The sequence below is a fragment of the Zootoca vivipara genome, chromosome 5, assembly GCF_963506605.1.
Source record: "Zootoca vivipara chromosome 5, rZooViv1.1, whole genome shotgun sequence".
Taxonomy (NCBI): Eukaryota; Metazoa; Chordata; class Lepidosauria; order Squamata; family Lacertidae; genus Zootoca; species Zootoca vivipara.
The window spans coordinates 67,183,901-67,211,342 of NC_083280.1; the positions used below are offsets into that span (position 1 = coordinate 67,183,901).

The 27,442-nt window shown below is 41.7% G+C and overlaps 1 protein-coding gene across 4 annotated transcripts in view; it reads left to right on the top strand.

Moving 5' to 3' along the window:
* Positions 1-27,442, top strand: part of PRKG1 (protein kinase cGMP-dependent 1) — a 583,016-nt gene that overhangs the window by 542,754 nt on the left and 12,820 nt on the right. For all 4 annotated transcript variants that reach the window (XM_035137531.2, XM_035137530.2, XM_060274879.1 and 1 more), the window contains 4 exons: positions 3,408-3,504; positions 22,007-22,146; positions 23,628-23,717; positions 26,125-26,266. In XM_035137531.2, the coding sequence (XP_034993422.2) occupies positions 3,408-3,504; positions 22,007-22,146; positions 23,628-23,717; positions 26,125-26,266 (469 nt within the window). The remainder of the gene's footprint in view (positions 1-3,407; positions 3,505-22,006; positions 22,147-23,627; positions 23,718-26,124; positions 26,267-27,442) is intronic.

The window sequence follows — 27,442 nt, forward strand, 5'->3', positions numbered from 1 at the left end:
ACCACGGAGTCTCTTGGTTTAGACCATAAGGTGATCCAAAGGTCAGTAGTTCGAATCCACGTGATGGGGTGAACTCCCATTGCTCTGCCCCAGCTCCTGCCAACCTAACAGTTTGAAAGCACACCAGTGCAAGTAGATAAATACATACCGCTGCGGTGGGAAGGTAAACAGTGTTTCCGTGCGCTCTGGCTTCTGTCACAGTGTTCCATTGTGCCACAAGTGGTTTAGTCATGCTGGCCACATAACCCGGAAAGCTGTCTGTGGACAAATACTGGCTCCCTTGGCCTGAAAGCAAGAAGAGCGTCACACCCCATAGTAGCCTTTGACTGGACTTAACTATCCAAGGGTCATTTACCTTTACATTTTACCTACATTACAAATAGAAACATCCCAGTATTAATTATGATGGAAAATGTAAGAGCTAAAAAAAGCATCCTAACTGGATTAAAAATAGATCTGTGAAGTACATTGACTAGGTTACAAAGCCTCTCACAATATATTCTTTATAATTCAGCTATGAAGAGATTTGTAAGTTGATCTTCCATTTGGCAGCATTTTAGTCTTCTACCCCTTTAATATGCACATCATGGCAAGTGTAAAATGATCAATAAGCAACTGTGTCAAACAAGGTTATTCCATGAACCACCACAGGCTCGGAGCTGATTAGCTTCCAAGATCAGATGTAATGTGTTGGCCATAGATGCAAGGTTATGGAAAGGACCTAATAAACAATCAAATGGAGTTTATTTCCCATCAGAACCTTTTGAAATAGGATTATCAGGATTGCTTCACAAGATGCTTTTGCAGTTTTTCTATTTACTTTTGCTTTTTGTAATTTTTTTGCGCATCTGACTTCTAGCATACCCGCTCCCCACCTACGGCCATTAGGGGACAACATAGTTGGGCAGCTGCCATGGCCCAAGTCCCAGACAGCAACAGCTGACAGGAGCCCTGATTGGAGTTCCCAACATTGTGGCTGAATTTTCTTTATCAATGTGGGTATGCTCCTCAGTGCTAAGATTATCAGCTAAAGGAGAGCAGCAGCAGCAGCAGTAGTGACTACCACAAGAACCAGTGCCTTCTCCTTGTGGGTCCATCAGGTAGCAGCAGAAAAAAGGATGAAGCGCATAAACTGCCACATGGCAAGCCCAGAGAGAGAAGGATGATGGTGACTTTTGCTGCAGCTGCTTGCCACCTTTATGTCTGGACCCACTGAGTAGTGGACACAAGGAAAATAACAGCTGTAAAGAGAGTGGGAACACTCTCTACCTTAAAGCTAACTCATGTTTTGTGAATGGACCAGTGGATCAAGGGGCATAGAAGACAGCTGGCCATACCTCAGCCACCCACCCAAGCAAGCCTTTTTTTAAAAAAGAAAAGCCTTTTTCTTTTTTAAAAAGAAAGCCCAAGCAATGTACTGTACTATATAACTCTTACACTTTACCTGGAATCTGCAGTTGCTGTCAGTATGTGACACCTCTGCTCAAAGATCTGCACTGGTTCACCTTGCCCAACATGTGCCCACATGACTGTTTCAGTCTGCGGAACCAGCACTGCTTGCTTACACGTGTCAAATAATATCTGTGCTTGTAAGAAATCTGTACATTGTGTGGCAGCTACACTTTGGAACTCCTTGCCTATTGACATCAGGAGGTGCCTTTGCTGAACTCTTGTTTGCACCTGCTTAAAACATTTTTGTTTACACAAGCCTATCCAGACACATAGATTAGATTCTAAACAGTTACAGGCATTGACAGAATCACTGCGATATACACATATTAAACTGGGAGAAAAATAAAATTCATGAAGATCTAGCAGAATTGCATTCTTTCTTTTTTTAGTCCAGCAATGTGAATAAAATGTTGAAACCTTAGTCAGACATAATGTGTCAGGCTTGCTTTGCATGTGCATTTAACATTTCTAATCTAAAAAAATAAATGAATGTTGCTGGCCATGTTAGTCAAATGCAGGTATTTTTGGTCATGTGATTTTTTTATTTTTACTTTTGTGTTGGTGTATTCTCCGGCACAAGTGAAGGTGTGCATTTTAGTGTGCTCCCAAGGAATGACAACCAGCAGAAAATAAACATGTGTAATTAATAAAAAATGCCATTAACACCAAACATTCGCATTTTTATTAGGCATGCTAGTAAATTAAACACACTGACCAGGGTGTAACTAGTTTTAAATGCCCAAGTTTCTTCTGAACTGTGTTCACCCCCATAATACATGGTCACCTGTTTTTGAAACCTAAAGGAGTATGCTTTTTTATTTTAAAAAAGTGCTCTTGAGTGTGATTCAGGAAGACACCTACATCCAGCTGGAATAAATGAGCTAAAAGGGCATGGCTAAATAAGTACCCTCTAATTTTTACTTAGCCCATGTGACCTTACACATAGTCTGTTTTGGAATGCTTGAGAAACCATCTGTTCTGTACATGGTAAATGTTAGAACCATATACAGTTTCTGAAGAACAAAGGTGGCAGCACATGCGTGAGGTCTTTCTTTTCTGGCACCCAAGTACTTCCCAAATGAAGCTTCAGTAAGTGAGTGGAACCTGTTCTTCCATTTGCCCTCTTAGCCCTTCTAAAAATACTGTAATCCCCAAGAAGAAGCTATTTTGGGAGATGCATCTGCATGGGTATACCCTTGGGAGGCTTAGTTTTGGCATGCGCGCATGTGTCCGTTTCACATGGCTTACATAGCTAGTACTGTGCACACTTATTACAAGCCTCTCTGTACACAGACTCGAGAGACAACTCCTGGATCTGGGAACCACAAAGCTTTTGAATTTGTATGCAGCATTTCTAAATGCAGGAGAAGAGGAAATGTTCTTTTAGAAAAGTTAATGGGTGTCTGAAATAATTCCTTTCAGACATCCACACGCCAGTTCCTCAGCTTATTGGATCTGATTTCATAAAACCTGGCTGTGGTTTCTCTCTGGGGACCTTAATGGTCTTGCCACTTTCAATAAACATTTATAGAAACTGCCAGCTTGCGGACAAGAGAAACTCATATGAAAGACTTTATCTTCCAAAAATATCAAAAAGCAAAAAAAATTTAAATCCTTAAAAAAGCCCCACCCCTCCCACCTTCACGAGAAGATTAATAGAAACTGTCAAGATGTAGCCTTCATTTGATAACTGGAATTGATTTATAGCGTGAAGCATTTGCATTACACAGACATTCTGTTGGCACCTCTGGTTTATTCTGGGGGCGGAAATGCAAATAGGTTTTGAACGTGGACCAATAAAACAATGGGCGAGAAAACAAAGAAACTTTGAGAGACAAGATGGAAATTAAGCTCGTAAACTCCGTTCAGCGCGCATGTCATCCAGGAACAGAGTTATGTAGCACTCATGTTTGCACTTCTAAGAAATTTCCATTTTTTCGCATTAAAAAATCCAGATATGAAGCCGAAGCTGCCTTCTTTGCCAACCTGAAACTATCTGACTTCAACATCATTGACACACTTGGAGTTGGAGGTTTTGGAAGAGTTGAGCTGGTAGGTAACAGTTCTCTTTTTAACATGTTAACTCTGTTTTGTGGGTTTGCTGGGGGGGGGGAGAAGGATTGGGAAGGATATTTATCTTTTCCTTGTTCGTTACCCAGTGAAGAGAAATATTGGTGAAGATAAGGGTGTAAAGCTGTCAGTCACCAAAAAGCAGTGATAAACTTTGCAGTAGTGGGGGGAAAATAAATCTGAATAAACTCCTGTCACTGCTTTGGTAAGTCTGGGTTTTTCATTCTCCAGGGTACCTTGTATTTAAATAATGTGATAGGGGAATCTTCCAGCCAATATATTAAAATAAGGACTCACATGGGCTGTGGTATAGTTTCAGAAAGAATGCAATATTTATCATTTCCTCATTGCTATTATGTTTGCTCTGCTCTAGGTATTTGCAATTAAGATAAAAAATAACCATTTTCCAACGTAATAGAATTATGCAATAACCTAAACAGCAGTTTTAATGTGTTCTTGTTGTTGCTTTAATTTTATATATTCTGTTTGCATTCTGTTTCGTATGGCTTTGTATGGTTAGCTCCCGTGGGAATTCATGCTGAAGGCATGTGATATATATTCCACAAAGTTTTATGTAGAAGGCATGAGATATATATTACACAAATAAGTAAACAATATGAATAGAATTATGTCGACCTTTAAATATATATAAAATGAAGATACCGGTGATCAATATGTATTTTTTTGTTCTATATATGTGTGTGTGTGTGTATCAAATGTATAAAAAGAGAAGAATATATTATTAGTTGGGTGACTCATTTGTGAGATCATGTGAGTAACAGATTTATAGCAACAAGGAGGACTCCCTGATACGTGACACTTGCCAGACTCTTAGGAACTCCTTTAAGTTATGTACAGTGCAATAAACAGGTTTTCTGCTGCCTTTCCAAAAATAAAGGGATATCCCTTCCATAAAAGTAAGGCAGGCAGGCAGGCAAGCAAGCAGTCATGGCATTAGCAACCTTTTCTTTGCATTGACTTGCAGGTTGTGAGCTCAGTCCAGAAATGTACACACAGTACAACCAAAATGATTTGTATTTCAAGTTTAAGCAGGCAATTGCTATGGGCCAAAGAACTTTGCAGCTAAGGCTGCAATCCTAAATGCACTTACCAGGGAAGAAGTAAGCCTCACAGAGTGGGAGTTACTTCCAAGTAAATATGCATGTGATTGTGCCACAATTCCTTGAACAACAGCTCATATACTGCATATTGAAACAGACTGGGGTTTCAGGTGAGATTGTGATATGGCATTGGGGGCCTGTTGTTTGAGAGGGATGTCTGGCATTTAATTGGGCGTGCCCAGTTCACACACCTAGAGTAAGAATAATCTCAGTCAACCTAACTACAGGCATGTGAAAAGAAAATGCTACGCTAAAAGTCTTCATATCAAGCAAGTTCAAGAACTTTGGAATGGGTTAGACCAGGCACCCCCAAACTTCGGCCCTCCAGATGTTTTGGACTACAATCCCCATCTTCCCCGACCACTGGTCCTGTTGGCTTGGAATCATGCGAGTTGTAGGCCAAAACATCTGAAGGGCCGCAGTTTGGGGATGCCTGGGTTTGACACTGTGAAAAGTGGACCAAACCAATTTCTTCTCCATTTCCCGTTAAGCATCAAATTACTGTGCAGTTCTGGGTGTAGAATATCATGCACATCTGGTTGGTCACTATGCAAAAACGATGCTAGACAAGATGGGCCACTTACCTGATCCAGCTGGATCTTCTTATGTTCTTAGAGCTGCATTCTTTTATTTCTCTGGAAAAACACTGATCAAGTAAAACAAAGAAAATTGCTTAAATGCTGTTTTTGGCACTATCTTGACTTTTGTGGTGGGAATTCTCCCATCACCAAGGTGTAACTTTGCTATCATGTAATCAGTGGTAAGATTGAAAACTGGAATGTCTGTGATTCAGAGCTAGTACTGGCTGGCGGGCTGTCAAGAATGCACTGGCCTATAGTTTAATGTTCAGATGTCACTTTTTATAAGTACATGGATAGTGCTCCAGACACCTTTGTGACTGCCAGTTGTTTTAAGAATGCGTTCTGTGGACCAAATTAGATGCAGGTACATATCCATTAAACGAGACAGAATTGTCAATTCAAGGAAGATTGGAATGGAATTTAGGAAATTTGGAGTTTCCCTCAGCATAAAAGGTCACATCATAGTAAGCCACATCAAAAAACTTAACGCAGTGAAAAGTGTGAGCTATCATATGCAGTAATGGGGTCCCTCCTATGTAATTTGGTTGTCTTTATAAGTTAATAGACATTTCCAGAAGACTTGTATTACTATTCATGGAGTTTCGTGGGTGTTTTTTTGTTTTAAGGAATCTGGCCTTAGTCTCATATTACACTATCTATCAGTAGATACTATTTTAGTCCTGTTCTTCACCTCAAATGTCTGGTGGTGTCCATAAAGATCTTGCAGAAAGAGGCAGGAAGAGACTTGTTCAATTTTCAAGCAAACAATTTAAATGGCTCGCAGTTTTGGGTTTTTAGCAAGAGTAATTACAAATCTATCTCTGCACATCCACTAAGAACATAATGAAATTTGCAAAGTGCTTATAAGCCTATTTGGGCATTCGGTGGAATATAAATAAATAAATGCCAGTATTAATACTGATAATAATTCAAGCAGAATAGCCTTGATAATGTTGCCTTCAGAAATCAGGTGTTTGAAATATGGGTTAAGTAATCATACAAAGGACTGCAGGGTTTGTAGCTCTGGCCCCTCGGTGTTCATTCCTATCAAAGAACCATAGAAAATAATCTACCCCATTTCCCCCCTTAGTCTGTTTTAATAAATGAAATGAAATGAAATGCATAAAAATAATAGTTCATTATTCCCACAATCTACACCAGGAATAGGCAAACTCGGCCCTCCAGATGTTTTGGGACTACAACTCCCATCAGCCCTAGCTAACATGACCAGTGGTCAGGGATGATGGGAACTGTAGTCTCAAAACATCTGGAGGGCCGAGTTTGCCTATGCCTGATCTACACATGTATCAGACTTGGTGACCTCCTAACAGCCACCATCATAAATCTCCAGAGTCTGCCAAGTAGAGGCTATTCCAAGAAATGTCCAGCTCATGTTTCCGCCTAAGATGAAATAAAAGGAAGCAATATAAGATAGCCAGACATCCTGTTTCAACAGCTATAGCACCACAGAAGTAAACAAAGTCATTCTTGTCTTTTGACTAAGAGATGAGCTACACATTACCTTCCATCTGGGAGGCTGTTTCCACACACTGACTTTTTTAATGCCTGACTGTAATACCTCATACATTGCGCCATATGGAACATCTCTATGTAAAGTACATCGGCTGTAATGCAAAAAAGTAAAATCTAGCCTTTAGCAGCAACTACTACAATGAAAGACAGGAAATGAACAAATATCTTAACTGGATAAGACCCTGCATATACATTGGAGGATAGTTGTCAGGGCCCATATGTCAGCTGCTGTCAGAGGAAAGCCAGGTGCTGGGAACTAGGAGTTGAGTCAAGGATGAGGGACAAATCCAGGAGGCGAAGCTGAAGAACACACCTGAGTCCAGATAGGAATATTTTATACTTTGTCCTGTCTTGGAAGGACCAGTGGCCAGCATGGGTGGGTGGGGAGCAAATCAGAGCATGGGGAGTCCAACAGTTCACTGCCTAAGAAGATTCTCTCAGCTTCGGCCCTGGTGGCTCATTACACGGGGTAGCCAAAAAAAGGAAACCAAGGATTCCTGGTTTTAGTTCCAAAAGGGCCTGTCAGCAATCTACAATTATGAATGTAACTTAGTAGTTTTCTGCATAGTGGCTTCCAAACTCCCTACCCACAGTGAAGCCTGTCTTCTCCAGAGAAATGTAGGGCATATTCTAAAGTGCACACTTAATTCCTAATGGGTGTTGGTCAGGCCTGAACGCCCTTATCATTCAGGTCTTCCACATCTTTTTGTCTTTGTTGTAAAAACCAGAGGAAAAAATGTAAACAAAAATGAGACGCAGTGATGTATAACTTTATTCTCTAAAGCATTGTCAACTTGCCTTGCATGAGTAAATAATGAAACCCACATTTCACTAACTGTGTCTGGCATAAACCTTTAGTTAAACTACATGAAAGACACACTAGCAGTGGGTTTCCATTTAGGCATCTCACTACCAAGATCCTGCTATATGAACACACCCTAGGAGGGAGATTTTGATGGTAGCAGGGAAGTAGCAGTCATGAGAGCCTAATATAAAATATTATCCAAAGGATCAAGTTGATGCTAATTGTCATTTGCTCTTGATGCATGAGGTTCACTGACATGTGCCAAAGTTTTGAAAGTTATTTTGTTGTTGCTCCTGGAAAAGAATCCTCCCGGCAGCTGGATCTAGGTTTAGTTCGATGTATAATCCAAGTTTTTCAGTTGGGTGCAGGGGGCTCTATCTCCTATTGATAATGAATGTAGGGTGTTGAAAGCAAAACAGTATGATCTTTCTGACTTCCAATGGGGACCTGACCAAGAACTAATAATAATTATTTGTTGTTGTTGTTATCCTGCATTTCCACAATTAAGCATCCAAGGCAGCTAACAAAAATACAAATTTAGAAAAATAGTGGTGACCCTAGAGTGTATATCCAGAAAAAAGGGAGTACATATGCCCCTCCCCCATGCATTGGTGTACTATTAAGATCGCCATTATCCTTGTGGACTTGAAGCTAAACAGAAGAACCTTATTACTGCAGTTGACTAATGCTTTTTAGTGGCTTGCGTTATATGTTTTTATAGTTTTATTTTTTTGACTTTTATTATGTTGTACTGTACCTGTAATTGTTATTTTTTTATTGTTCGCAAAACTTGGGTGTATAATTGTGAAAAGGTAGGATACAATTGTTTGGGGATATGTCAGGGAACACTTTTAAAGTTGAGACTATTTCTAGAAAGACAAAAAAAAGAATAATCAGTGAATACAAAAAAAAAACATATCTGAAACTTTTGGACACTTTGGCGGAAATTATAGTCTGTTTCCCAAGCCCTGTCAGTCAGAACTATTGATTTGGAAATGCTTTCCGTTTACCACAGTTCTCGTGGGTCCATTATATAGTGGCTATCTGCTGCAATACCTGTCATTTAAGCATAACATATTGCCATCAGAGAGGTTCTGTTATTGACTTGCTATGTACAGATCTTGTCAGTGCATTGGTACAAAGCCCAAGATTCTACTTCAATATATCATTTCTTCCTATGCTTTAAAACAGGCATAGGCAAACTCGGCCCTTCAGATGTTTTGGGACTACAACTCCCATCATTCCTGACCACTGGTCCTGTTAGCTAGGGATGATGGAAGTTGTAGTTCCAAAACATCTGGAGAGCTGATTTTGCCTATGCCTAAGTTACAATATCTACTCACGTGCCTTGTGTAAATTAAGGTAAAGGTAAAGGTATCCCTGACAGTTAAGTCCAGTCGCGAATGACTCTGGGGTTGCAGCGCTCATCTCGCTTTACTGACCGAGGGAGCCGGCGTTTGTCCGCAGACAGTTTTTCCGGGTCATGTGGCCAGCATGACTAAGCCACTTCTGGAGAAGCAGAGTAGCGCACGGAAACGCCGTTTACCTTCCCGCTGTAGTGGTACCTATTTATCTACTTGCACTTTGATGTGCTTTCAAACTGCTAGGTTGGCAGGAGCAGGGACCGAACAACGGGAGCTCACCCCATTGCGGGAATTTGAACCGCCGACCTTCTGATTGGCAAGCCCTAGGCTCTGTGGTTTAGACCACAGCGCCATCCATGTCCCTTTGTGTAAATTAGTAGGTGCTTATTAAGATATACTTTACCCATTAGCTTATTTTGTGTGTGCCCAAATTAGTGCCAAGAATGTGCACTGACTTTCTATGGCTCATAGTGGTTGCTTTACATACTTTTGAAAAACCACCATTTATTATTTATTTCCTATTCCTTAAAATCAATGGAGTATCTTTTTTACAATGTCACTAGTGCTTCAAGTTCAAATAATATCTCTCCCCCCCCCTTCTCCACACACACACACACACACACACACACACACACACACACAATTATGATAGTTGCATCTTAACCTATACTTTAATTGTTTTTTCTTTTAAGTCTTAATTGTAATTTTACTGTGTCAGCCACCCTGAGCCCGGCTTAGACTGGGGAGGGCGGGGTATAAATAAAAATTTATTATTATTATTAATTATTATTTATCTATTTATTTATTTATTTATTTGGGCTACATTTTGGAAAAAGTTAAGCACTTTTCTGTCCCATTAATTCTCCTCTTGAGACAATTTATAACTTAAATTGCGTAACCTTCATTGGATTGTGGCCTTCATTTATCTTTTTAAGCTTTTTACTAACTTAATCAATGGGTGAGATCCAGTTATACAATAGAGTTTAAAGCGCAAACCCAAGCAAGTATTTGAAGCAGAGAAAATAAGGCAAGACACGCAACTCTTAATTATTCACAAGTTTGCTCAGGAATTCCTTACTCGAAAATCTGTAAAACACCATGAAGCTTTTCAACAGGGTGGTTTTATTTGTTAAGTTTGCTTCTGTCATTTGTTAACTCTCCAGCAAAATGAACATTTATTTAACAGTTGATCTAAAAAAGAAAAAGATCAAAATATATCTATCATTGTTTGAAATACAACTGCCTGAGAAGAAAAATGTCAACCCTTGTATGCAATTAGTGTAGCAACCTAGAAGCAGCTACAAGGAAATGTTTTATATGACGCTGAGTGAACTATACACATGTCAAAAATGAAATGGGAACTTCAAGAACAGTGTGGGAGAGTATTCTGCCTAATTTTAGCACCTCCTGACCCAAGTGATCTTATGTGCAGTGTTCAGCAAATTTAATCCTGTACAAAATTGGTTCAAAAATAAAATTAGAGCCTGACTAGAAGTCTAAAGCTCCAAGTTATTCATTGTAAGACGAATGTGATAAATAATCATGTACTTTAGATAAGAATTAGGAAAACAAAATAATACCAGTATGGTGCCGTGTGTAAAACGATCAAATTAAGTGATAGTACAATGGGTGTAATTGGAAGTAAACTTTATTTTCTCTTAATTCTCTTTTCCTTTTTTCTTTCTGTTCTGTAAATTAGTAATAGATAACAGTAATGATTGATGATGTATAGATTATATAGTTGTGTGTTGTTGTATTCTGAAGTATATTATGGTGGGATGTGGAATGTTGTTTGTCAGAGTTTTTTTTAAAAAAACTTAATAATTGAGATATCCTAGAAACAAGGAGTATGTACTGTACTTATAGGAACTTTAAGAACTGAGTGTTGTTTATGTAGAAAAGTGATCAGATATGAAATGACAGACTTTACAAATTGGCAGTACTTCATCTATTCCTGAATCAGTTTTAGCACATTATGTGATGTCGGCATAGAATAGGCCTGACTGGTCTGTATCATAGTCTCTGAAATACAATAATAATAATAATAATAATAATAATAATAATAATAATAATAATAATAATACCTTTATTGTCAATGTACAACCTGTGTACAATGAAATTAACCGAACCTCCCCCCCCCAAACACTCAATCTCATTGCACTCTGTGTGCTTGTCGCACCACACACCAATTCCAAAAGTCAGTTGCACTATTATTATTTTCCGTTCAGCAGCCTAACAGCCTATGGATAGAAACTGTTTTTTAGCCTGTTTGGTACGACTGATTATACTTCTTTATCTCCTGCCCAAGGGTAGAAGATTAAAGAGGTGCTGGCTGGGGTGTGAATCGTCCCTGAGAATTTTTCTCACTCTCCTAGATGTCATCTAGCGGGCTCAGGGGACAGCCCATGATATCATGTGCTATGTTCACCACCCTCTGTAAAGACTTCCTGAAGTTGTTGGATTTTTCATATACTGTAATTCAGAGCCCCGTCATATGCAAGTTTTTTAATGTGGAGATATTGGTTGAATACATGTGGTTTGAGATTTTCCTCAGCTGAGTATATGTGCTCATGCTATTGCTTCTGTGCATGTCTCGATCCCAATCGACTCTTCCACTCTGTAAGTTGACAAGTAGGTTAGATGCACAGGGTTTAAAACAAATGGCATAGTATATCTTTACCTCATGGGAGTAGGGTATATTATTATTATTATTTCTGCCATTCACCCTAAGGTCCTCGGGCAGGTTAACATTAGAACACAATATTAAAAACAGTTGCAGAACAACTTTCAGTCATGGAAATAAGATTGGTCCTATAAATATGCATCTCAAATGTCAAAAGCCAGGGTAAGGAGGCATGTCCTCAGCATTTGCCGGAAGCCAGAGGTTCATCTGGCTGAAGTTGCCAGGTGAACCTCTGTGGGGAGTTGCACAACTTAGGAGCTGTATACTTATACAGTTACAGTATTCTTAAGAGACCTGAGTCCACGTCCAAGGCTATATCTAGGACTTAGCAAAGCTATCATCTGCCTCCATTATGCTCCAGCTCATATTCTCCATGAGAACAAAAAAGAGGATCAAAATTACCCATGGCAGAGAGGTCAAACTGAAACCAGTTCTCCAAATGAAACCTGAATCTCCCAGAAGTGAGTCTTCTAACTTCAACAGAAAAAACACAGATAGTTTTAATAATGATTCCCCCTCCCCCCAACGATATTCACTAGTCTGTTGAGTCATTGTTGTTGTTGTTGTTTAGTCGTGTCCGACTCTTTGTGACCCCATGGACCAGAGCACGCCAGGCACTCCTGTTTTCCACTGCCTCCCGCAGCTCGGTCAGACTCATTTTCGTAGCTTCGAGAACACTGTCCAACCATCTCGTCCTCTGTCGTCCCCTTCTCCTAGTGCCCTCAATCTTTCCCAACATCAGGGTTTTTTCCAGGGAGTCTTCTCTTCTCATGAGGTGGCCAAAGTATTGGAGCCTCAGCTTCACGATCTGTCCTTCCAGTGAGCACTCAGGGCTGATTTCCCGAAGAATGGATAGGTTTGATCTTCTTGTCATTGTTGTACAACACTATTATTTATTTATTTTTAAAATCTATAGCCCTCCTTTCAGTCAAATGTTTCCCGCAGTTGCAGTAGCACAAACACAGAGACTCCTGCTCATGCATATGCCTTAAATCCAATAGCTTTTAGTTCCCTGGGCAATGACAGAACCAGGACAGGTTTCCCCTCTTACTCTACAGTCCCAGTGTTCTTTCTGGTAGGGAAGGAGGGGAGAAGCAAATCCTCTGCAGCTTCTCCTTCTCTGGCCAATGGATAGGGCTAAGCTGGTCTTTCCTTTGCCATGTTTTTCTTCCTAGAATGCAGAGGGATGCAGCCTCCCTAATGCCCTAGGTTTCCTGTCCACAATGTGATTCCCTCCTGCTCTGCACTCCCAGGACAATTCACTCCCCCTTGCTCCTTCCTGCCAAACCACATTTAAGCTTGTCAAATCTATTTTAAACAGTGGTTTCTGAATCTATGAGATGCATAACTTGTGAGACAGAGGAAAAATAGAGGTGCTCAAAGCATGGTGACCTTGTTCGCTTTGTCTGGCAACAAGGTTGATTAGTAGGTCAACTGAGCGTCTAAAGAAAAAACAACGGAAATAGACAAAGCTGTACAATTATTTAACTTATTTAAGATATTTGGGGGAGAGAAGAGCTAATTTCCCGTTGTCATGGAGAAGGGCCAGAAATTTATATAACCTCTTAGAATTGAAGTTTGTAAGGTTAGGCAGGCCAAATCTTTCCCATATACATGAGGGTGAAATATTCAAAATTAGCTTCAATCCAGTTTCCTAAAAATGGGTGTAAATCAGTCTGGAGTCTGATCAACATCTTTCTTGCACTTTGTATTTGCAGCAAGCAGCACGTACAGGGTGTTAAGAATGCATAATGTTGTTCTGCACATCCCAATCATTGGTACATAAGTAGTTTCAGAGGTCCAGCCGTACCTTGAGTTTAGTTTCCTTGGAATGAAGATTACTTGAGTCTGATGGTTTTATTCACACAGGTTTGTATTCATATAGGCTAAGCATAAAGTGGGAGGTTCAGAGCATCAACATTCCGTCAGATCCTACTCCCCCATAATGTTTCTCTTGTTGGTATCCACCTATCTTGGGAGACCAGGACTTCACCTAAGCTAAGTTCAGAAGCACTGAACTGCTTAACTGTAATTTGTAGTGAAGGAGTTTGCGCCAGGGAGGAATGAATAACCCATGGCACTCAGGACGCTGTTGAACTCAAGCTCCATCAGATCAGCCCTAGCAAGCAGAGCCATCAGTCAGGAATAATGGGAGATGTGTTCCACAACATCTGGAGATGCTGCAGCTTCTTTGCTCTCCAGGGCAAAGTCTTTCACTACAGAGTTAAGCAGTTCAAATCTACAGTACTTTGAAAAGGTTGGGTTACGTGTCGAGACCCCATAACCACCCCCTCAAGGAGGAATAAAAACACTAGGACACAGGATATAAGGTTAATGTTATTGGGCAAATTTAGGCCACAACTTTATTGGTTACAGAATATGAGCGGTATTGGCTTAGGCATTGATTAGACCAGGCTATATCTGACTCCTGCCTGCTGTGCAGGAAGTCTCATAGGGTAAACCACCAGTAGAGGGAGCCCCATAGATGCAAACCAACTCGAGCTCACCCCTGGGTTCCCGGAAGGGTCATGGCATGGCCCTAGCCACACCCCGGGCTTCGGACAAGAGCCAAGAGGAAGCCTCTCAGCTCGCGCTGCTGTTTAAACTGGTCCTGACCATGCGCCCCCCAGCCAGCTGATCAGCTGGATGATGGATGGCACGGCCGGGATCCCCCAGGCGACAGGAACAACGTCCCCGCCCACGTAGGAGAGTGTGTGGTCACATGCAACTCCTCCCCACTTGGAAGTGGAGCGGATTTTCCCATCCCTGGACTACAAGGAGGAAGTGCACATTCATGAAGCTGGCTCCCAATTTTTCACTGTAATTAGCAGGGAACCAATGTTACAACTTCACTGGCCTGCTCTCTATATGTATCAGGACCAGTTACCATGTCCACTAAAATGTGGTTGGCTGCGCTTGTTTTCCCTGGCCAGCTTGCATGGCCAGCAGGGTCAAAAAAAATGGGCAATGAGACAATCCACATAACTTTTGCACAGATGCCATAACACACAAAATTCAGCTGATCTTGTCATCATGAACATAGCAACCTGAGCAGGAATACACTGTACTGACCACATGCATTGGCTAAATAAGGTTCTGGTTTAGTTAATTATCCATGCAGCATTTTAGGCATGATGGTGCTTGATGAAGCAAGGCATTTCAGAAAATAAAAAGGACACAGCTTTTCTCATGTTTCAGCTTGTGCTGGCTAATTTTATTTTTAACCAAGGATTCATTTTGCTCATGTCATTAGTCTGCACACCATTTCCCCCTCCCTCCAAAGAGAGGAACCCTCAGTTCTATTTGTGTGCCTCGTGTACAGTTATGCTGCAAATATCAGTGTGGGATTTAAGCACCAAGGTTACTTGTAGTGTTTCATTATGCATGAGAGAGCATTCATTTACGAGAATCCATAAAGAGGACGTGCGCAGACCCATGCTATGAGCAGTCCAGATCATATCAAGTATTGTTGTTATTCAGTTAATGGCCTGCAGAAATAGACCTTATGTCCAAACAAAAAGATCTTTAGCAGAAACTGTAAAATGTCTCCTAAACAGGGTGCAGAATATGCAAATAGAAAGATGCGCAAATGCATGAATTGAAGCGCATTATGGATGTTTAGCATTATGAGTTGTAAAATAAGTGAGACAGCATTAGAGCATGATAAAGCTTCACATATGCTTTTTCACAGCCTTTACTTAATATACGTAGGAAGCTCTTCAACTATTCATGTACTTGTGAGTATGGCAATAGGTTTTGCAATACTGAGTTCCACAGTGATGTGGTTACAGTTTATCCTGCAGTTACAGATAGAAAACATGGATATCTCATATATTATAATTATTACTATTTACATATCACTTTTCTACCCTGAGTAGAAATACTCCACAGATATTGTTTTCATCAAAACAAGGGAAACATTATACAAAACATAAAATATCATATAAGAGCAAATAAGTAATAGTAGCAGCCAGCAATTTAAGAACCTAGCTCCGAAAGGATTGGGGTAATAATAATAATAATAAAGCTTATACTTGCCTTGTCCCCAAAAGGAGATGTCAATCCCCAAACTTCTAAATTCTTCTGGGGATGCGGAAAGCCTTCAAAACAAACTGCAAAATAAGCACATTCTGTAAAGCCTTAGAAGATTTTCCAACTGCAGGATTTGGGCCCACTATCACAGAATTTGGAATGTTACAATGAAGAATTTACAAGTTTTTTAATACTTGAAGAAGAAAAAACCTTTGCTTGTGAACTTTCCATTTTTCCCTCTACAGACATAATGTTCATAAAATCATTGCTTTATTGAGTCTACACAAGAAGTTCCACCTATAATGACCCTAGACACAGACAGCGTGTGGATGTTTGTCGGAGACATCAATCACTTTTACTCTTTGCCCCTAGAAAAAGCAACAGAAGTTCTTGACTTATGTATGAGACAGTTTATTTAAGATTGATGAATTCTAATGATATCAGGAAACTTTAGATAGCACTCCTTCAGATTACTTAGATTTTCTGCACATTGCTGGCCAGGGATCCACTTTCTGCAAAGGTTCCTGCCTGTTTAAAGAAAAAATTGCTTTGTTACAAAAAAGCTAGTTGAACGGGATTCATTTCTTACCTGTTGCAAAAGCCTGATGTGCTTAAACTATTACCACGGCTGTTGGAGCAACTGTGTTGTTGCCTTTTGTAAAAGGAACGTGGATCCTATGGAATAAGAGGCAATATATTTTTCTGAAATTCTTCCATCTGGATCCAGCTAGAGGCTGGGTTCCTAGAGGAGACTCGTGTGTAAATGAATGCTGAATACAGAATTCCCTACTCCAATCTAGCAACCAAGATGCCAATAAACAAAGGGCTGGAATCCTAGGAAATCTGGAAGAAAAACAGAGCACTGGATGCAGCTCTGCCCCAGCTTCTCTTTCCTGCCAAACAGTGGTACCCAAGCTTCTTTCACCGACCACGCTATGTGTGCACACCCTTGGCTGTTGCACAAACATTAGGATGGATCATGGCTTTTGAGTTTCAGTATTATTTCATTTCTGGTGTTTGAGTATTTCCATTTTTGGCTAGCAGTTTCAATCCGTCATGAAACTTAGCATGGGAGAAGGGTCATAGCTCAGTGGCAGAGCACATGTTTGCATGCAGATGTTAAATCCCCAGCATCTACAGGCAGGGATGGGATTGCCCCCTGCCTGACACACTGGATAGTCACTGCCAGTCAGTCTAGACAATACGTAACTAGATGGTCCAGAGGACTGATTCAATATAAGGCAGCTTTCTGTGCTCTACCAATATTCCTAGGCTGACATTCCTACCCTATTGCAAGGAAGAACCATTCTGCTTTTCACAAGGTTACACTCATTCATGCAACACTTACATTTATGACTGCATCTGATGTAATAATGTGTAGTTTTGTTGGTCAACTGGAAGGAAAATGTTTTCCTTCAACTTCCCAATGTTGGAAGTTTTGCATTTATCCTTTATTTTGTGTGTTATGTCTACAAAGCTTTAAAAATTAGTTCTGCATTTACTGCACAATCCATTTAGCATTGCCAAATTGCCTGGGCTCCTCTCAAAATTATGCATTCAATAAAAAGAAAACAGCTGCCAACATGAATAATTTCAAACAAAAGCAAGTACGCCATCCAGGCTAGTAATGCAGGCATTACAAATAGGATTTGTTTTCTTTTGTCACTTATTTTTATAGCTGAATAGTTCTGTGACAACCAACCAATACATAAACAGAAAATCACTGACAAACCCTATAAAAACATTTTTTTAAAAAAATAAGCATCACCCACCTAATCTGAATTGTGTTTGTTTTTATCAGGCTGTATGTATTTTGGTACCCCATATAAGCATCCCTCACAGTCCATCTGTACTTTGTTTCCTCTGGATTATAATGAATATTTGTAGTTCTCTGAATGGTTTTCAGAGCAATAATTTGCCAATTGCATTATGGTGAAGAATCAAGTCAATTGGGGAATGACCCAGTAGCCTCTTTCCTCAAGCAGAAAGGAGGGCATGGAAGGGCTCTGTCTAGGAATGTGTCCTAATTCTGCTATCCCTCACTCTGCCAGCTCTGAACTGCTGTTGAATGTTCAGCTGTGATGTTGGGCACACTGATACACAAGCAGACATTCATGGTAAAAGCCTTATCATGTCATAGGACAAGCACAGGTGGAACTTTTTAAGAACAATGGGATTGGTTCGTAAGCACCTTCATTACATTCAATCCATACATATTTTTTGTCTCAAGATAACTTCTGAAACTGCCACTTCAATCCAGCAGCTCCATAGTACATATGGCTCTCTGAGCTGTCCAACTCATTTTAATGTTGAGGAAGGCCCTAGGAACCCCACAGGTATTTCATTCCTAGCTTATGTGCTTTTCAAATGTTAAAAGAGGTTCACTTAGAAGCCTTTTAAAAACACTTTGGTTTAACTCTCCCATTGAAATAAATGGGAAACTTCTTAAAAGTTAATGTCTCAATTTTAGCATTCTTTTCTATTACACCTGAATTATAGATGACCTGCCATTTTCCTTTTCTTTTTAGCTGTGAAGCCATTGGTTGTAGGATACTTCCGCTGGCCTTAATTGGTCTATTGTAGAATAAACCCCTCCCTCTCTCTCTCTCTCTCTCTCTCTCTCTCTCTCTCTCTCTCTCTCTCTCACACACACACACACACACACACACACACACACACACACCATACATGTGAGCCATTTTCACATGTATCTCATCCTAGCTCTTAAAACCAAACTGCTGAATTGCTCAAGTTTACTTCTATTGGATAAAATGCCAATTGAATTCAAAAGAAGAATCCAGGCAGGAAGCCTTTTTAAGCAATCAAATTGCCTCTCTTTTAGTGACTGCAAAGAAATTGAGAATGAAAGTGTTTTCCTCATCCACTGCAGACTGGTGATATCAAGTCATCCCAGAGCACAGGGTTGTTAAACAAATCAGCTTTTGGTCTAGAGCTGCATGCAAATGAATATTACTTGAGCAGTGAAGTTGCTATGGAAGTGTATGCACTGAATTGTGTTCAGGTGAAGTTTCCTTTCCAGGCTTAAGTTTAAGAAAATATGTTCCTCTAGTTAGTAGAAAGAGGTTGTGTAGAAAGGCGATTGGATGGTAACTGCCTCATCACAAATCTACCTTTCATTGCCACCATTGCACACTTAATCCATGGAGCAATTTTCAACTTTTTCATTCTTCATATTATTATTATTATTATTATTATTATTATTATTATTATTATTATTATTTAAAAACTAACATGATGAACAAACATCTAAAATGAGTAATGGTGCTTTTGTTTTTTAAAAAGGGGACAGCCACCAGAAGTATGTGAGAAAGCAAATGTTAGAGAACTAAATAAGCAAATTTCTCCAAAGTATGACTGTTTAATGGATTGCAAATGTGGTTTTGCCCCAATGGAGGGGGAAATGTAGTAATTGGGGCCTGTTTAAAGTTGTGTTTGTATGCACTCTGTCAATCATATAATTAGTGGGCCCGACCATTTGTGACCTGGGCAAGGTGATCAAGAGAGAGATGGCTGGACAGCTTTAGGCATTGTTTTAGCGATAGACAAGGAGAGGGTGACCCTGTCGATTCTCCCAGATCTCTCAGTGGTGTTCAGTTCAGTTGACCACTGTATGTTACTAGATGGGCTCTGCAGGGTGGAGGGATGGTGATATGGTGGCTCTATTCCTAACTGCAGGGTCACTTCCAGAAGGTGGCATTGCGTGACTTTTGCTCTGCTCAATGGCAATTAAGCTGTGGAATACCTCAAGCCAGTGGGAGAGGTAATTACCGTGTTTCTCATATTTTAAGGCATCCCCAAAAAATAAGCCATGACAGGATTTCTAAGGGTTGGTGAAAAATAAGACATACCCCGAAAATAAGCCATGTCGTGTAGCCCCGACCGAGTGAGAGGCGAAGGCGCGGGACCCAGCAGGAGCTCCCTGCCTGCTTCCCCGAGCCGTCGCGCATCGGGGGACAGAGCCGAAGATCGGCGGGCGCTCCTTGCTGGGCTTGACAAGCCCGGCAAACAGCGCCCGCCGATCTTCGGACCTGTGCTGTGTGACAGGCAGGGGGGGGGGAAGCGGAGATCGTTCTCCGCTCTCCCCCCACCCCCGCCTGTCACCAAAGATCGGCGGGCGCTCCTTGCTGGGCTTGACAAGCCCGGCAAACAGCGCCCGCCGATCTTCGGACCTGTCCTGTGTGACAGGCGGGGGTGGGGGGGAAGCGGAGATCGTTCTCCGCTCTCCCCCCACCCCCGCCTGTCACCGAAGATCGGCGGGCGCTGTTTGCTGGGCTTGACAAGCCCGGCAAACAGCGCCCGCCGATCTTCGGACCTGTCCTGTGTGACAGGCGGGGGTGGGGGGGAAGCGGAGATCGTTCTCCGCTCTCCCCCCACCCCCGCCTGTCACCAAAGATCGGCGGGCGCTCCTTGCTGGGCTTGACAAGCCCGGCAAACAGCGCCCGCCGATCTTCGGACCTGTCCTGTGTGACAGGCGGGGGTGGGGAGGAAGCGGAGATCGTGCTCCGCTCTCCCCCCACCCCCGCCTGTCACCAAAGATCGGCGGGCGCTGTTTGCTGGGCTTGACAAGCCCGGCAAACAGCGCCCGCTGACCTGTGCTGTGTGACAGGCGGGGGTGGGGGAGAAGCGGAGATCGTTCTCCGCTCTCCCCCCATCCCCGCCTGTCACCGAAGATCGGCGGGCGCTCCTAGCTGGGCTTGACAAGCCCGGCAAACAGCGCCCGCCGACCTGTGCTGTGTGACAGGCGGGGGTGGGGGGGAAGCGGAGATCGTTCTCCGCTCTCCGCCCACCCCCGCCTGTCACCGAAGATCGGCCGGCGCTGTTTGCTGGGCTTGACAAGCCCGGCAAACAGCGCCCACCGATCTTCGGACCTGTCCTGTGTGACAGGCGGGGGTGGGGGGGGAAGCGGAGATCGTTCTCCGCTCTCCCCCCACCCCCGCCTGTCACCAAAGATCGGCGGGCGCTCCTTGCTGGGCTTGACAAGCCCGGCAAACAGCGCCCGCCGATCTTCGGACCTGTCCTGTGTGACAGGCGGGGGTGGGGGGGAAGCGGAGATCGTGCTCCGCTCTCCCCCCACCCCCGCCTGTCACCAAAGATCGGCGGGCGCTGTTTGCTGGGCTTGACAAGCCCGGCAAACAGCGCCCGCCGACCTGTGCTGTGTGACAGGCGGGGGTGGGGGAGAAGCGGAGATCGTTCTCCGCTCTCCCCCCATCCCCGCCTGTCACCGAAGATCGGCGGGCGCTCCTAGCTGGGCTTGACAAGCCCGGCAAACAGCGCCCGCCGACCTGTGCTGTGTGACAGGCGGGGGTGGGGGGGAAGCGGAGATCGTTCTCCGCTCTCCGCCCACCCCCGCCTGTCACCGAAGATCGGCGGGCGCTGTTTGCTGGGCTTGACAAGCCCGGCAAACAGCGCCCGCGTGCACTTTATTAAAAAATAAGACATCCCTCAAAAATAAGCCATGTCGTGTTTTTTTGAAGAAAAAATTAATATAAGACATGACTTATAATATGAGGAACACGGTAGGGGATCCAGAGAATGGTGCCATCAGTATCTACTTCTAGCCATATGAATCAGGTGAGCAGGTTAAGTGCCAATAAACTGAATCCTGACAAGATACAGGTGCTGTGAGTTTGTGGTTGTCAGTTCCAGGTATTAGGCAGATAACATACTCAAGAAGGGGTTACACTTGGGAGGTATTTATAGGCCCAGCTGTGGACTGGGTGACCTCAGTGGCTTGAAGTGTGTCTGGCCCACTTTGGTTGGTCAGCTAGCTACAGCCATTCCTGCATGAAAACCCACAGGAGGACCAAGGAGCCCCTCTTGGTCTACTGTGATGGACTCTGTGTGATGATCTTGAAGATGACTTGAGAACTGCAGCTGGTGTGGATAATAGGAGTTATAGGGTTTGTTTTTTGTTTGGTAAACATGTTTTTAATATCAGTTTGAAGTGCACATATGTCAGAGAAGCTCATCTGTTTTGTTGGAACTGATGAATTTCTGAATTGAAATCAATGCTAGCATGTGGTTCATTGCAAAAGGCTCTGTAACTGAAGAATACATGATGCGAGGAGACAGGATGCAGAGTTGGTGAGCATGCTGGAAAGGGAAGTTTGCAAGTCCTTCCAACTGTTTGAGACCAACTATTCTTATGTAGCAAAAGAGAGAGAGAGTGCCACCTGTTTTGTGTTTGCACTTTCACAAACTTTATAGGGTCCAAATGTTAAAATATATCAAGAGTATTAACTTTTATCTTCACTTGTAGTTCAAAGTTCAGCATTTTAGCTACTTGAGGAGTCATTGTGTGCCCTGATTCCAATCTGCCATTTTCTCTCCCCCCCCCCTTTAAGGTCCAGTTGAAAAGCGACGAATCAAAAACGTTTGCAATGAAGATACTAAAGAAACGCCACATAGTGGACACAAGACAGCAGGAGCACATCCGCTCAGAGAAGCAGATCATGCAAGGGGCTCACTCAGATTTTATTGTGAGGTACTATTGTGGTTTCCCTTGATAAATCCGTACTGGTTGAAGGCTTTATCTCAGTGTTAGAGCATTCGTTTTGCATGCAGAAGGCCCCGCCCCAGGTTCAATTCTCACTGTCTCCTGGTAGGACTTAGAGAGACCTGTCTGAAATCCTGCAGAGCTGATGCCAGGCAGTGTTGGCAATACTGAGCTTGAAGCATCACTGATCTGACCTACCATAAGGGTATGTTCCTATGTGTGCAGATGGAACGTGCTTTTCAACCCCACTTGCAGTGTTTGATTATACATAGATTATTCCTTGGTTCTAAACATTATAGCTGACCTTCAAACACCCTGAGGCATCAAATGAAGTGCAGGAATTGTGATGCAGTTTTGATTTATAGCAATACCTTCATAATCCAATCTCAAACCCTTTCAAGACGACTTCAAAAGCAAGGAAGAACATTCAAACGGGTCGGGAACACTCCTTCCATCCCTTATTTGCTGGCAGTTTTGCCAACCTTAGCAAGAGTGGGAAGAAGGGGTGGAGAAAGTTGTGCTTGTGCATGTGTGCATAGTGTGTGAATTATCTTTTATTCTATCTTTATGTACAGTGGTACCTCGCAAGACGAATGCCCTGCAAGACGAATTTTTCGCAAGACGAATGCATCTTGCAATCTGATGGTGACTCGCAAGACGAATTCGTTTTGCAAAAAAATTGTCTTGCAAATCGCGGTTTCCCATAGGAGTGCATTGAAATTTAATTAATGTGTTCCTATGAGCAAAAAAAGAAATTTCAATGCACTCCTATGGGAAACCGCGATTCGCAAGATGAATTTTTCACAAAACGAATTGACTCGTGGAACGAATTAAATTCGTCTTGCGAGGCACCACTGTACGATTCATCTGTGAGTTGCAGTATAGTCTGTATCTGTAGTATAGTTGAAGGTAAAACCTAGCGCAATATAAAACTTCCAAAATAACAGAAGAGGTCAAAATACAGGAATATATATATATGCATTTTATTAGTAAATATACAAGCCATTTTTATTCCAAGTGGACTCAACATAAGATGGGGGGGGGGGAGACAAGCATGCTAAACTTCAAGCCCCATTGCTGTCCCCGTCACTTTCAATGAGTTGGAATGTTAACTTCTGCAGCCAGGTGCCTCTCTGCCTGTATAGGCTGCCCTATACAACCTTGCTGGATGCATCTATTGTCTAAGTGCAATCATACGCATGTTGACTTAGAAGCGAGCCCCACTGAGTTCAGTGAGCCACATCCAAGCAAATGGGCATAGCATTATAGCTTCAGAGTATCAAAAATATCATCCCCAAACTCTCTTCCCTCCTGCCCCTAGATTATAATAATAATAGATTATATTGATTTAAATTTTCAAATCCTAGTATTATTATTATTGATTAAATTTGTTTAACACTCCACCATAGCCGTAGATCTCAGGGCGGTTCACAACATAAAATTACAGTTTTCTTCTCCCTCTCGAATAGGCTATACAGGACGTTCAAGGACAGCAAATATTTATATATGTTGATGGAAGCCTGTTTGGGTGGAGAGCTTTGGACAATTCTCAGGGACAGGTAAGGGAAACTGCATCATTCCTTTGGATAGGAAATGAAATTATTCCAGCATACTGAATGGTCACTCTGAATTAAGAATTAGTGAGAATAAACTGTACTGATAATAGTTAGAAAGTTAGTAACCAGCAGCATTAACATAATAGAACAAAGGGAAGAAGGGTAGAATAATTATTTACCAAAAGCTACTTTTCTTTTGTCCTTCACAAAAAATTGAGTAGTGAATTCCTAACCTTTAGTTTTTTTTAAAAACAAAACAAAACCACACACACACACACACCCCTACACACTCAAATTGCAAGGTGCTGGGGTTTGTTTATTTACTTATTTTTTTTTTAAACACCTTTGAAATGCTTGTAATTCTTTTTCTCTGATAGTCATGGTATATACTGCCATCTAGCTTTGAAAAGGGTTTATCTTTTGCTTTTCCTTAGACCCTCCATTAATATTACTTAGTAACTGAAACATTATGGTATCAAAACAGCATTCACCTCAGGAAATAGGAAAAGTTTCAGTAGATTTAAAGGTAATTTTCTGACCAGTTATAAGGCAGAAATAAAAATGTTAACCTATGATGGAAACACAGCTTACATTGAAATTCAAGGTAGAAGCTGAATTTATATTGGGGGGAAATGCTTGGTACAATATTTAAATGGATCGTAAATGATTTGATCTTTGAAACACTTTCTAAGCTTCAGCCCAGGGTTTAAAGTGATTTTTTAAAAAGTATTTGTGGGGAATGTAAGAGTAGAATAGTTGCTGAAAACAAGTTTGTACCTGCAGACTTTTTTCTATTAGGGGGTGGGGACATACTGCAAAAAGCTTGCTAATAAACAGTTTGCAGTATTATTAAAGAATTTAAGATTTAATATTTCCAATTCCTGAAATACAATGTTTGACAGCTGACTGTAATATATACCAATTATTTTCGACCTTGCGATATGCACGTGAGAATATTGTGGTATCAATACCTTTCTTTGTTCCCACTGGAATACTTTTATTTTTATTTTTAGTGCAGCATGTGAGGAAGATATTTGTGGCTTTTAAAAAATCCTAAGCCTTCAACAACTAAGCAAACAAGGAAAGAAATATGATTCCATGATAACCTTACAGCTGTTTCACAGTAGTGTTTCTCTGGCAGCCAGTGGGGCTGCTGCAGTCAAGTCATTAAATATATGAAATATGCTTTCCTGACACCACAAGTCCTTCAGGTTGTTTTTATATGCATTACACGCTAAAAATGGTTGAACGATGTTTTCTCAGTTTTTAAGGTTTACTGCTGCCGGTGATCAAAGCAATTATTCCACACTTAAAACCCTGTATGTAGTTACACAAGTCACTGCAATGTCCCCCAAAGTACTTTTCAGCCATGCAAAAGCAAACCTTTCTTATAGTGCAGACCAAAATTAATCTGATGCCTACCTTCATAATGATGGAACTTCTAGGTTCTTTGCGTCCCAAATCTGACATGCTCTGTGGTTCTAATTGGTCAGTCCCTGCTATTTTGATCCTTCCTTACAGGGTAAGGGGTGGGGGCATTTGTCATCTAGGATTTAGGTTTCGAAGAAAAATGGGCAAAGTGGCTTATGAGAGATTAGGGTGGTTTGTGAGAGATTAGTGATTGGTGAAGCCTTCTCTAGTACGACTTGTAACCAGGCTCAGCAACCAAATCTATTTCCCCCTCCTCCAGCCAAACAAAACTGGGGGATATCTAGGCTTATTCTGAGCCCAATTACAAGTCAGGTTATACTGCAGCATCTGTCGTGGCATTAACAGGGTCAGATTCATCTTCCAAATCCCCAAGAAGCCCCAGCACCCATTATCTGTTCAACTAGCAGGTATAGAAGGGAAGGGATGCCTCTTTGCTCCTTTTCACATCCAAACTCTCCAGCACCTGTAGCGCTTTCATATGAGTAGCACTGGGAGAGCCCTGTCTCGCTGTATGTCAGATGGTAGGCAGATATAGCACTGGGCATCAGGAGATGACCTAAGCTGACTGGTTTAAGTTTGTATCAGAGGAGAGAGTCCTTAAAATGATATGTTTTGCCTCTCTGCTTATTCGTACATTGGAGCTGGTGTTGTGTAATAGCTAAGACATTGCGCTATGAACCAGGGCACCCCAAGTTCAATTTTAACTTTTGTCATGAGATGATGATGTCAATTTATATCCTGCCCTTCCTCCCAAAGGAGCCCGTGGTGGCGTGGCCTTAGGTAAGTTGCTACTGTATTTCATTATCTGCAATATGGAGATTTAAAAAAAAAAACCAAAAAGATGATGTGTTTGTTACAGAAACAATGCGTATGAAACGTTTTAAATACAAATATGTTCATGTGAAGCATAAATGTAAAGCACTGTTGATCTCTCAATCTCTCTCCTCTCACTTCCCACACCCTGTATCCCTGGTTGCAGAGGTTCATTTGAAGATTCTACAACCAGATTTTATACTGCATGTGTGGTAGAAGCTTTTGCCTATCTGCATTCCAAAGGAATCATTTATAGGGACCTCAAGCCAGAAAACCTCATTTTAGATCACCGAGGTTATGCCAAACTGGTGAGTACTCATGATGTTTTTCTTCCAAACAGCAATAAAATATTACATTGACATGCTTACGGCATTGTAGTTAAGGGTCTGTCGTCTCCACCATTATAATAAAATGCCTTCTCTAATGGGTTTATAACAGCCATAAAATAGTGCTTCTGGCTGAACAGCAGTACTCAGCTCTGTACTTCCAGGACAGATCAGTTTATAAAAAGTACTAATGAAAACAAATTAATCTCACCATTTCTGAATCTTAGACGAGCAGAAGTTGAAGTTCACAGTTGGTTTTAAATAGCCTTTGTGGCATTATGCTCAGAAATTTATTGTTCATATCACGATTCCAGTACTAAATAAAGAGTTTGACATCTTCCCCAACATTTCATCCAAAGAAACACTGAATCTATAACTGCTCTTTTTCAAACCATACCTGTGTTATTTCTGTTATAGTCCATTATTTCAATCCTCTGGTTTTTTTGTGCTGTGGTGCACTATATTTATCAATAAAAAATAATTAGGTCTCAGACATGCCTGTCTTATTACATACTGTTCTTGAAAGAGATCATGGCTGCAGATGGGACAATCGTTAAGGCTGATAGGAGTGCCTTTCCTTTTATGCTAGAAACCATCAAGTATTCAAGTACAAACCACACAGAATCAGAGAGCTGAAGGAGGAGGCTCTTTGCCCATCTAATCCAACCCTTGCTTGATGCAAGAAATCCAGAACTAAAGTGTTCCTAACAGATGGCTGTTCAGCCTCTGCTTGAAGACCTCCAGTGAGAGAGCGCTCACCACCCATCTACGCCATTAGTGCCATTGCTGAATTGCTCCCTACTATTAAGAAGCTTATTCTAATGTTGAGACAAAATCTACTCTCTCGTAACTTTACCACAACGTTGAAACTTGGGACAGCTGAACCTGTTTCACATTGCTCTACATTATTTACAGGCAACCCCTGTTTTGTGGGGGGGGGGTTTACGTTCTGGGTCACTGCATGTTGGTGGAGTGTGCATAAGCCCGCCCCCACCCCACCCTCTTCCTGATTCGGAAACAGACCATGTGTGCATGGTCACACACTTTTTGAATGTGAGCAAAATGGGAGTTGCCTGCATATGGTTAGTTCTTACATAAAACAGCCAATCATGATGGCTGACCGGATGGGCAGATCAAGTAATTATTGACCACTTGTAA